The sequence below is a fragment of the Pristiophorus japonicus genome, chromosome 15 (assembly GCF_044704955.1).
Source record: "Pristiophorus japonicus isolate sPriJap1 chromosome 15, sPriJap1.hap1, whole genome shotgun sequence".
Taxonomy (NCBI): Eukaryota; Metazoa; Chordata; class Chondrichthyes; family Pristiophoridae; genus Pristiophorus; species Pristiophorus japonicus.
The window spans coordinates 111,339,218-111,352,128 of record NC_091991.1 but is presented as its reverse complement, the minus strand read 5'-3'; the positions used below and the strand labels follow the sequence as shown (position 1 = coordinate 111,352,128).

General features: G+C 43.9%; 1 protein-coding gene across 2 annotated transcripts in view; it reads left to right on the top strand.

Moving 5' to 3' along the window:
* Positions 1-12,911, top strand: part of daglb (diacylglycerol lipase, beta) — a 63,413-nt gene that overhangs the window by 40,206 nt on the left and 10,296 nt on the right. For both annotated transcript variants that reach the window (XM_070900786.1, XM_070900785.1), the window contains exons 12-13: positions 12,293-12,361; positions 12,460-12,532. In XM_070900786.1, the coding sequence (XP_070756887.1) occupies positions 12,293-12,361; positions 12,460-12,532 (142 nt within the window). The remainder of the gene's footprint in view (positions 1-12,292; positions 12,362-12,459; positions 12,533-12,911) is intronic.

Below are 12,911 nucleotides of genomic sequence, written 5' to 3'. Positions count from 1 at the left end.
CCCCCCCCCAAGCTCCAATATTTCTATAACTAATAAAAGTGTTCAAAGAATATGAAGGGAAAAAAGTCTTGTTTTTCACGTAATGCCCTTGTGATTTTCCTCCCGGGTTTTGCTAGCAAAAGAGTCCCGGAGATTAATCTTTAAATCCCGGAGACTCCAGGACACTCCTGGAGGATTGGCGACCCAAGTGTCATTGCTGCCTCTGGGGCAGCAGGCGATCGCCGCACACCTGAGCAAGTTCATCACTCCTCTGTCCATTGGAACGCTGCCCTCGAAGGGGGGGAAGGGGGGAACGTGGGGTGAGGACAGGGGGTTACTGTTGCTGTGGGGCGGTACATGAGCTGCCAGCTTCAGTCCCTGGTCTGTGCTGAGTTAACTGGTCTTGGCCCTCACTTCATCAGCTGTGATTCCCGCACCTCGTGGCTGCATTGTCTTCCATAAGAACATAAGAAATAGGAGCAGGCCATACGGCCCCTCGAGCCTGCTCCGCCATTTAATACGATCATGGCTGATCCGATCATGGACTCAGCTCCACTTCCCTGTCAGCTCCCCATAACCCCTTATTCCTTTACCAGTTAAAAAACTGTCTATCTCTGCCTTAAATATATTCAATGACCCAACTTCCACAGCTCTCTGAGGCAGTGAATTCCACAGATCTGAGAGAAGAAATTCCTCCTCATCTCAGTTTTAAATGGGCGGCCCCTTATTCTAAGATTATTACCCTTAGTTCTAGTCTCCCCCATCAGTGGAAATATCCTCTCTGCATCCACCTTGTCGATCCCCCTCATAATGTTATATGTTTCAATAAGATCACCTCTCATTCTTCTGAATTCCAATGAATAGAGGCCCAATCTACTCAACCTTTCCTCATAAGTCAACCCCCTCATCTCTGGAATCAACCTAGTGAACCTTCTCTGAACTGCCTCCAAAGCAAGTATATCCTTTCGTAAATATGGAAACCAAAACTGTACGCAGTATTCCAGGTGTGGCCTCGCCAATACCCTGTACAGCTGTAGCAAGACTTCCCTGCTTTTATACTCCGCTCATTGCCTGGGCCCACGCGGCAAGAATGCTAACGTGGACCAACCAGCAGACAGCCATACGTCATGTGACCCAATAAGGAGCTGAGACCCTGCTGATCCCCACCAGTTTTACTTCTGTCAATAATTGATTTAATTTCTTACTTGTCTTCCACGTACAGTAGGATAAGCACAATTCATTTGGGAGGAGTTCGCAGTGACCAGTGCCTTTTTAAGACGCAGTAGTTTCAAGTGGGCCCCGCAATCGCTTCTCTTCTGCCTGGTTCCTATGAGGTATAACTACTGTGTTCCATATGCTCCCCCTCTGTTCCTCTTCCCCCCAGCATTGACAGTTGTGTCTTGCTCTGGTTCCTCACGATAAAAGGTTCTTAGAATCCTTTCTCTCGATTGGCAATTCTGTACCTTGCTATTTATAGGTTTTGTTTGTAACTTGTTATTTTCATCAGTGTCCCTCAACAGCAACAACTTGTATTTATATAGCGCCTTTAACGTAGTGAAATGACCCAAGATGCTTCACAGGAGCGTTATCAGGCACAATTTGACATCGAGCCACATGAGACATTAGGACAGGTGACCAAAAGCTTGTTCAAAGAGGTAGGTTTTAAGCAGTGTCTTAATGGTGGAGAGAGAGGCAGAGAGGTTTATGGAGGGAGTTCCAGAGCTTGGAGCCCAAGCAACAAGTCATGGCCACCGATGGTGGAGTGATTAAAATCAGGGATGTACAAGAGGTCAGAATTGGAGGAGCGCAAAGATCTCGGAGGGTTGTCGGGCTGGAGGAGAACGCAGAGATAGGGAGCGGTGAGGCCATGGAGGGATTTGAAAACAAAGATGAGAATTTTAAAATTGAGGTGTTGCTGGACCTCACTTCAGTTCAGCTGCGGAGTCTTGCTCTTGGTCCACCTCTGGTGCTACAATCTCTCGTGCCTTCTACTCCCAGTTTACCGTGTCTCTGTATTCAGTCTGGGTTTCTGATTACATAAGAACATAAGAAATAGGAGCAGGAGTCGGCCATTTGACTCCTCGAGCCTGCTCCGCCATTCAATAAGATCATGACTGATCTGATCATGAACTCAGCTCCACTTCCCTGCCCGCTCCCCATAATCCTTTATTCCCTTATCACTCAAAAATCTGTCTATCTCTGCCTTAAATATATTCAATGAGCCAGCCTCCACAGCTCTCTGGGGCAGAGAATTCCACAGATTTACAACCCTCTGAGAGAAGAAATTCCTCCTTATCTCAGTTTTAAATGGGCGACCCTTATTTTAAGACTATGTGCCCTAGTTTTAGTTCCCCCTATGAATGGAAATATCCTCTCTGCATCCACCTTGTCGAGCCCCCTCATTATCTTATATGTTTCGATAAAATCACCTCTCATTCTTATGAACTCCAACCTACTCAACCTATCTTTGATTCAATCCCCTCATCTCCAGAATCAACCTAGTGAACCTTCTCTGAACTGCCTCCAATGCAAGTATATCCTTCCTTAAATAAGGAGACCAAAACTGTACACAGCACTCCAGATGTGGCCTCACCAACGCCCTGTACAGTTGTAGCAGGACTTCTCTGCTTTGATACTCTATCCCCCTTACAATAAAGGCCAACATTCCATTTGCCTTCCTGATTACTTGCTGTACCTGCAAACTAACTTTTTGTGCTTCATGCACAAGGTCCCTCTGTACTGCAGCACTTTGCAATTTTTCTCCATTTAAATTATAATTTGTTTTTCTGCCAAAGTGGATAACCTCACATTTTCCCGCATCGTACTCCATCTGCCAAATTTTTGCCCAGTCACTTAGCCTGTCTATATCACTTTGCAGATTTTTGTGTGTCCTCCTCAGAATTTGCTTTTCCATCCATCTTTGTATCATTAGCAAACTTGGCAACATTACACTCAGTCCCTTCATCCAAGTAATTAATATGGATTGTAAATAGTTGAGGCCCCAGCATCGATCCCTGCGGCACCCCACTAGTCACTGTTTGCCAACCGGAAAATGACTCGTTTATCCCGACTCTCTGTTTTCTGTTAGTTAGGCAATCCTCTATCCATGCTAATATATTACTCTCAACCCCGTGAACTTTTATCTTGTGCAGTAACCTTTTATGTGGCACCTTATCGAATGCCTTCTGGAAATCCAAATCCACCACATCCACTGGTTCCCCTTTATCTACCCTGCTCGTTGCATCCTCAAGGAACTCCAACAAATTTGGCAAATATGATTTTGCTTTCATAAAACCGTGCTGACTCTGCTTGATTGAATTATGCTTTTCCAAATTTACTGCTACTGCTCCCTTAATAATGGACTCCAGCATTTTCCCAACGACAGATGTTAGGCTAACTGGTCTATAGTTTCCTGCTTTCTGTCTGCCTCCTTTTTTAAATAGGGGCGTTACATTTGCAGTTTTCCAATCCGCTGGGACCTCCCCAGAATCCAGCGAATTTTGGTAATTACAACCAATGCATCCACTATCTCTGCAGCCACTTCTTTTAAGACCCCAAGATGCAAGGATTCTGTGTGAGGAATTTCCAGTTAGGTGTCTGCATGATCTGTGGTTTCCTATCGCAAGATTTTGGAATGTGAATATTGTCTTCATGTGGGCACACTGAGCAAGACTTTCTGCAAGGGCAGTATTTGCAGTCCATAAAGCAGTGAGACCTCTCCAGGTCAGAGCGGCTGCTGCAGGAGATCAGTTTGCCCATAGTATAAAGATTGATTGAGAATGCACTCACCCAGTTATAGTACTGATGGGTGTTTAACATTGAGAAGTTCCATAGGAAAAGGAGTAAGCCATTCAGGCCTTTGATTCTACATTTTAAGAACATATGAACATAGAAATATGAGCAGGAGTAGGCCATACAACCCCTCGAGCCTGCTTCCCCATTCAGTAAGATCATGGCTGATCTGATCTTGGCCTCGACTCCACTTTCCTACCTGTTCCCCCATAACCATTGACTCCCCTATAGTTGAAGAATCTGTCTATCTCAGTCTTGAATATATTCAATGACCCAGCCTCCACAGCTCTCTGGGGCAGAGAATTCCAAAGATTCACGACCCCCAGAGAAGAAATTCCTCCTCCATCTTAAATGGGCGACTCCTTATTCTGAAAAAATGCCCCCTAGTTCTAGATTCCCCCACGAGGGGAAACATCCTCTCTGCATCTACCCTGTCAAAGCCTCTTCAGAATCTTGTATGTTTCAATAAGATCACCTCTCATTCTTCTAAACTCCAATGGGTACAGGCCCAACCTGATCAAACTTTCCTCATAAGACAATACCTTTATCCCAGGAATCCACTTAGTGAACCTTCTCTGAATTGCCTCCAATGCAAGTATATCCCCCCTCAAATAAGGAGACCAAAACTGTACGCAGTACTCCAGGTGTGCCCTCACCAACACCCTCTACAGTTGCAGCAAGACTTCCCTACTTTTATACTCCATCCCCCTTGCAATAAAGGCCAACATTCCATTTGCCGTCCTAATTACTTGCTATGTTTAGTGCTAACTTTTTGTGTTTCATGTACAAGGACATCCAGATCCCTCTGTACAGCGGCATTCTGTACTCTCTCTCCATTCAAATAATATTTTACTTTTCTATTCTTCCTACCAAAGTGGATAACCTCACATTTTCCCACATTATACTCCACCTGCCAAATTTTTGCCACTCACTGAGCCTATCTTTATCCCTTTGCAGACTCTTTGTGTCCTCCTCACAACTTGCTTGTCCACCTATCTTTATATCGTCAGCAAATTTAGCTACAGTACACTCTGTCCCTTCATCCAAGTCATTAATATAGATTGTAAATAGTTGAGGCCCCAGCACTGATCCCAGTGGCACCCCACTAGTTACAGTTTGCCAACTTGAAAATGACCCATTTATCCCGACTCTGTTTTCTGGTGGTTAGCCAATCCTCTATCCATATTACCCCCAACACCATAAACTCTTTGTGTAGTAACTTTTCATGTGGCGCCTTTTGGAAATCCAAATACACTACATTTGCTGGTTCCCCTTTATCCACCCTGCTCATTACATCCTCAAAGAACTCTAATAAATTGTCAAACACAATTTCCCTTTCATACAATCAAGCAGATTCAACATGGTTTTATTATGATTTTCTAAATGTCCTACTACTTCCTTAATAATGGATTCCAGCATTTTTGCAATGACAAATGTTAGGCTAACTGGTCTATAGTTTCCTGCTTTCTGTCTCCCTCCTTTTTTGAATAGGGGCGTTACATTTGCGGTTTTCCAATCCGCTGGGACTTTTCCACAATCTAGGGAATTTTGGTAGATTGCAACCAATGCATCCATTATCTCTGCAGCCACTTCTTTTAAGACTCTAGGATGCAAGCTATCAGGTCCAGGAGATTGATCTGCCTTTAGTCCCATTAGTTTGCCTAGTACTTTTTCCTCTAGTGATAATTGTTATAATTTCCCCCTGATTTTTTACTATTATTAGGATGCTTTTAGTGTCTTCTATCGTGAAGACAGATACAAAATATTTGTTCAAAGACTAGTCTTCGCAACATTGTATGCCTTTTCTTTCAGTTTGATACCATCCTTAACTTCGTTAGTTAGCCACGGAGCGTTCATCCTTCACATAGAGCCTTTCTTTCTTAATGGAATATATCTTCGTTGAGAATTATGAAATATTTCCTTAATTGTCTGTACCTGCTTATCTATCATCATCACCTTTTAATCTATTTTCCCAGTCCACTTTAGCCAACTCTGTCATCATACTTTTGTAATTGCCTTCATTTCGGTTTAAGACACGAGTTTCTGACCCTCAGAATTTCACATTCAATTTATCATGTTATGATCACTCTTCCCGAGAGGATCCTTTACTAGGAGATCATTAATTAATCCTATTTCATTACACATTACCAGATCTAAAATAACCAGTTCCCTGGTTGGTTCCACAATGTATTGTTCTAAGAAACTGTCCTGAATACACTGAGCTTGTCCTCAAGGCTACCTTTGCCAATTTGACTTATCCAATCTTTATGAAGATTAATGTCTCCAGTTTCTCTCCGATCTCCCCTCATGACCTTTTCGAGCTCATCCTGTCCATGCACCCACCTCCTCCTCCCTTGACCCTATTCCCACCAAACTGCTGACCTCCCAACTTCATTTTCTGGCTGCCATGTTAGCTGACATTGTAATGTTCGCTCTCTTCGGGTACTGACCCCCTCTCCCTCAAATCTGCCGTCATCACCCCTCTCCTCAAAAAACAACCCTTGTTCCCTCCGTCCTTGCCAACTACCACCCTATCTCCAACCTCCCTTTCCTTTTCAAAATCCTTGAACGTGTTGTCGCCTCCCAAATCCGTTAACATCTTTCCCACAATTCCATGTTTGAATTCCTCCAATCCGTTTTCCGCGCCTGCCACAGTACCGAAACGGCTCTCATCAAAGTCATAAATGACATCCTTTGTGACTGTGACTAAGGCAAACTATCCCTCCCCGTCCTTCTTGACCTGTCTGCAGCCTTTGACACAATTGACCACTCCATCCTTCTCCAATGTCTCTCCGCCATCGTCCAGCGGGGTGGGACTGCACTCGCCTGGTTCCATTCTTATCTATCTAATCATAGCCAGAGAATCACCTGCAACGACTTCTCTTCCCGCTCCTGCATCGTTACCAATGGTGTCCCCCAAGTATCTATCCTTGGCCCCCTCCTATTTCTCATCTCCATGTTGCCCCTTGATGACGTCATCCCGAAACACAGTCAGTTTCCACATGTACGCTGACGACACCCAGCTCTACCTCATTACCACTTCTCTCGACCCCTCCACTGTCTCTAAATTATCAGACTGCTTGTCCGACATCCAGTACTGGATGAGCAGAAATTTTCTCCAATTGAATATTGGGAAGACTGAAGCCATAGTTTTCAGTCCCCGCCACAAACTCCGTTCCCTAGCCACTGACTCCATCCCTCTCCCCAACCTCTGTCTGAGGCTGAACCAGACTGTTCGCAACTTTGGTGTCTTTTTGATCCTGAAATGAGCTTTTGACCACACATCCGCTGCATTACTAATACCGCCTATTTCCACCTCCTTAACATCGCCCGTCTCCACTTCTGCCTCAGCTCATCTGCTGCTGAAGCCCTCATCCATGCCTTTGTTACCTCTAGACTTGACTATTCCAATGCACTCCTGGCTGGCCTCCCACATTCTACCGTACGTAAACTAGAGATGATCCAAAATTCGTCTGTCCGTGTCTTAACTCGCACCAATTCCCGCTCACCCATCACCCCCTGTGCTCGCTGACCTACATTGGCTTCTGGTTAAGCAACACCTCGACTTCAAAATTCTCATCCTTTATTTTCAAATCCCTCCATGGCCTCGCCCCTCCCTATCTCTGTAATCTCCAGCCCCACAACCCCCCCCCCCCCCCGAGATATCTGCGCTTCTCTAATTCTGCCCTGCTGAGTGTCCCTGATTAGAATTGCTCAACCATTGGTGGCCGTGCCATCTGTTGCCTAGGCCACAAACTCTGGAACTCTCTGCCTCTCCACTTCTACCTCTCTTTCCTCCTTTAAGACGCTCCTTAAAACATACCTCTGACCAAGCTTTTGGTCACATGCAATAACTTCTACTTATGCAGCTTGGTATCAAAATTTTTATTGCATAAATACTCCTGTGGGACGTTTCACTGCCTTAAAGGTGCTATATAAATACAAGTTGTTGTTGAAGATTAAAGTCTTCCATGATTATTGTAGTACCTCTCTTACAAGCCCCCATTATTTATTGATTTATGCTCTGTCCTACTGTTAGGGGACCTATAGACTGCTCTCACCAATGACTTATTTCCCTTGTTATTTCTTGGCTCCATCTAAACTGATTCTACACCTTGCCAAGCCAAGATCATTTCTCACCACTGTACTGATCTCATCCTTTATTAACAGAGCTACCCCACCTCCTTTTCCTTTCTGCCTATCCTTCCAAAATGTCACATACCCCTGAATATTCAGTTCCCAGCCTTGGTCACCATGTCTCTGTAATGGCTATCTAATCATACCCATTGATTTCTATTTGTGCCGTCAACTCATCTATCTTGTTACAAATGCTGCGAGCATTCAAATAAAGAGCCTTTAATTTTGTCTTTTTACCATTTTTCCCTACTCTGACCCTATTTGCTGGTGCACTCTATGGTTATACGTTCTGTCCCTTCCTGCCACACTCTGGTTATCATTTCCCGTATCACTGCCCTGCACTATTGCCTTGTCTTTTCCCTTTAACTTTCTAAATTGCCCCTTTTCCCTGTATCCCTCAATCCCCTTGCCTAACAAAAATGTACCAATATTAGTCTTGAAAATTTCAATGGGCCCCCAGCATCCACAGCCTTTTGGGGGAAGAGAGTTCCAGATTTCCTTTCTGTCAACGAACGTGGATTCATTGAGCGTGTCTGCAGCCGTTGAAATCGAAGACCAAAGGTCTTCGTTCCAAATTAAGGATATTGAAAAGAAAATGTTCAAGTAACACATTTTTCAGTCAAAGGAAGATATATAAATGGGATGTAGAGTCCTGGGCATGGGTGGTGGCATGTTCATACATCGGATTGGAATTATTAGATTTAGAACTGCATGATGGTTCTCCTTTTTAAGGCGATTGGATGACTGGGCTAGGTGGGCCAATGGGCTACTGGGCCTGAAAATTGGTCACCATGGTAACCTTTTAATGCAATAAAATCGGCATGGGCTGGTTGGGCTGAATGGCCTGTTTCTGTGCCGTATATCCTATGGAATTCTGTGAATCCACAGCCCATTTAGCAAAGTCTTGCTTGAGATGGGTCTCCGAGTTCTTGCTGCCACAACTAAACAGTTACCCAGAGCACCTTTACATTTCTGTGTATACAAGACCTGAAAATAAGCCCTGCATTGAACTTTTGCAACTAAAGTTTCAACTGTTGTATATAAAAGTGAACCGCCAATGCAACCTTAATATGTTATAAAAGACTGTAAAAAATGATGCTCATTCCTTTCCATTCCCCCTCAGTTACTCAATGTTGTGTTGTAGATCCGTTATCGAAAGACGGTTCAGTCTGTGGCTCACGAGTCCTTCAAATCCTGATCACGCCCTTCCACTTCTGTACCACAGCACCCGGAGATCAGTGATTGAAGAACTACCTGCCCACGTACAGTCTTCCCCAATCTTTCAAGCTTATTTTCAGCAAGCTAAGCTCCCGCCTACTCACACCCTTTCCTTTAATTTGGAGTGCTGGAAGCCTATTATTAGGTAAATTCCGATGCTCCTAAATTATATTTTGCTGAGTGGACACAGTATTTCTGCAGCTTAAGGACAGTGTGGGCGGGGCGGAGAGATGGAATAAAGGAAGGCGACACAATTTAATCTCTTACAGGGGCTAAGTGCCTGGTGTGTAGTTTTTAATGACTTAGCAGCTTTTTGCATTTTACTAATTATAGTAATTCAGCTATTCTCAGTTTATATTTAATTCAAACTAGGAGACCCTTGTACAGATTATAACATGCTTTTAATACAGGCATATTGAGTAAAAACAACAGATTTATCAAGTAAATTATGTTCTGTTACAAAAAGGTAATACTTAACGAATGATGGTCACAGCCTGACTCCCGATAGCGTCCTCTCGAGTGACCGTGGTGCTGACTCCTTATCCTCTTTTCTTGCTGAAGATTCTTTCTTCCTATTGTCTTGATTCACACTGCCTTCCCAGTAGAAACATAGAAAATAGGTGCAGGAGGAGGCCGTTCGGCCCTTCTAGCCTGCACCGCCATTCAATGAGTTCATGGCTGAACATGCAACTTCAGTACCCCATTCCTGCTTTCTCGCCATACCCCTTGATCCCCCTAGTAGTAAGGACTATATCTAACTCCTTTTTGAATATATTTACTGAATTGGCCACAACAACTTTCTGTGGTAGAGAATTCCACAGGTTCACCATTCTGGGTGAAGAAATTTCTCCTCATCTCGGTCCTAAATGGCCTACCCCTTATCCTTAGACTGTGATCCCTGGTTCTGGACTTCCCCAGCATTGGGAACATTCTTTCTGCATCTAACCTGTCTAAACCCGTCAGAATTTTAAATGTTTCTATCAGATCCCCTCTCATTCTTCTGAACTCCAGTGAATACAAGCCCAGTTGATCCAGTCTTTCTTGATAAGTCTGTCCTGCCATCCCGGGAATCAGTCTGGTGAGCCTTCGCTGCACTCCCTCAATAGCAAGAATGTCCTTCCTCAAGTTAGGAGACCAAAACTGCACACAATACTCCAGGTGTGGCCTCACCAAGGCCCTGTCCAACTGTAGTAACACCTCCGTGCCCCTGTACTCAAATCCCCTCGCTATGAAGGCCAACATGCCATTTGCTTTCTTAACCGCCTGCTGTACCTGCATGCCAACCTTCAATGACTGATGTACCATGACACCCAGGTCTCGTTGCACCTCTCCTTTTCCTAATCTGTCACCATTCAGATAATAGTCTGTCTCTCTGTTTTTACTACCAAAGTGGATAACCTCACATTTATCCACATTATACTTCATCTGCCATGCATTTGCCCACTCACCTAACCTATCCAAGTCACTCTGCAGCCTCATAGCATCCTCCTCGCAGCTCTCGCTGCCACCCAACTTAGTGTCATCCGCAAATTTGGAGATACTACATTTAATCTCCTCGTCTAAATCATTAATGTACAATGTAAACAGCTGGGCCCCAGCATAGAACCTTGCGGTAGCCCACTAGTCACTGCCTGCCATTCTGAAAAGTACCCATTTACTCCTACTCTTTGCTTCCTGTCTGCCAACCAGTTCTCAATCCACGTCAGCACACTACCCCCAATCCCATGTGCTTTAACTTTGCACATTAATCTCTTGTGTGGGACCTTGTTAAAAGCCTTCTGAAAGTCCAAATACACCACATCAACTGGTTCTCCCTTGTACACCCAACTGGAAACATCCTCAAAAAATTCCAGAAGATTTGTCAAGCATGATTTCCCTTTCACAAATCCATGCTGACTTGGACTTATCATGTCACCTCTTTCCAAATGTGCTGCTATGACATCCTTAATAATTGATTCCATCATTTTACCCACTACCGATGTCAGGCTGACCGGTCTATAATTCCCTGTTTTCTCTCTCCTTTTTTAAAAAGTGGGGTTACATTGGCTAACCTCCACTCCATAGGAACTGATCCAGAGTCAATGGAATGTTGGAAAATGACTGTTGGAAAAGAGTTGCTCTCTATACCCTTTTTGTGCCAATGTGGCAAGCTAGCAAAATAAGTCGTGGTCTATCTCATGTTTTCAATGTTCGAGCTTTGAAACCTTGGAACAGGTACGTACCACCATCTAGGCAGTCCCATTAATCTCCATACCTCGCACCAGCTTAAACATTCTCACGATTACTGCCTTTCTACTGATAAGGTATGTCGAGCTAAGCAGAACCTGATGAACTTTGTTATTCTGTACTAAGTTCAACACATTGCTTTGGTTACTTAAGATGGTTCATTTACCATGAAGCTTTGCTTCTCCGCCTTCCTCCAGTTTAAAACCCATTTTATGTCCTCCGGCCATTTTCTATCATTTATAAGTGAGTTTCACATACAATCAATGCATATAAAGGAAGTTACAAACATAAAGGTTATTCATTAATTAAAGACGTGTAAAATAAACTTCTTGATTCTAACTTCTAATATCTGTCAATAGGCGATATCTTCCAGGTGATTTATCCCGTTTGATTAATTCCTCATGCCGTGCAGTCGAGTCCCGACTTCTGCCTATTCCTGGGTGGAGGGAGCTGGCAGCTAATTGGAATGATTCAGGTGTTTATTTCTGTTTGGGTGGCAAGGGACAAACGAAGAGGAAAGTTTGTCCTCCCCCGGCATGGCCCCTGCTGTACGTAGACCAGAGATGCGTTTGCGTGTAATGGTTAACGCTGTGACTCGCGCCCAGTTTTCTGGTTAGGGGGAAGCTATTTTCTCTCTCGCATTATTTAAACTTTTGCTGACTTGTACAGATCTGTAACTGCAGGTGCAGTTTGTACAGTGCTGTGGTTTGTTGGTGCTCCTGTCAGCACCCAGCGCACGGAAGGACTGACTGCATCTCCTGGTGCCGGTAGCTTTTGCGCTAGTTAAGCGATCGCACCTTATTTTTATCTAAAAATTTCTTTCTGAAATCGAGCCCCATTTTTAACATGGACATCCTCTCCAGATTCTATTGTTCTCGGTCCACGAACTCTAACTTGTAGCAGTGTCCATTCTAATCAGGAAATGTCATTTTTATTTTAGCAAGTCTCTGGCTGATTATAGCAAAGGATTTATCGTATCCGTCATCTTGGGCAAGGATCTTGTTCCAAGGTTGGTGTACAACTTCTATGACCTGCAACACTTGACTTTATTCCGGTTGGATGCCAGCACTATACCCTTAACGTTTATTGTCACCTCCTTGTTTGCAGGCTGAGCCTTTCCAACGTAGAAGACCTGAAAAGAAGAATATTAGGAATAGTTGCCCATTGCAACCGGCCTAAGGTATCAAAATGTTCCACAGTGGTGTTTGGATGGAAATGCTGATGTACTTTTGACAAACTTTATTACCCTCTTGAGTGCAGTTACTGTCTTTTGCTCTAGGGCCATAAATATCAGATGGTCACTAATAAATCCAATGAAGTTCATTTCTAGAGCAATACAAATGAAAAGCAGAAAAGTTATGTTAAACCTGTATCGAACCTTGGTTACTGTAAACCAAAGTTCTGGCCTCCATATTACAAAAAGGGTATAGAGGCACTGGAGAAGGTGCAAAAAAGATTTACTCGGATAATACCGGAACTGAGGTTGTATCCATCAGGGGAAACTTCTTACCCAGAGAGTGGTGAGAATGTGGAACTCACTGCCACAGGAAGTAGTTGAG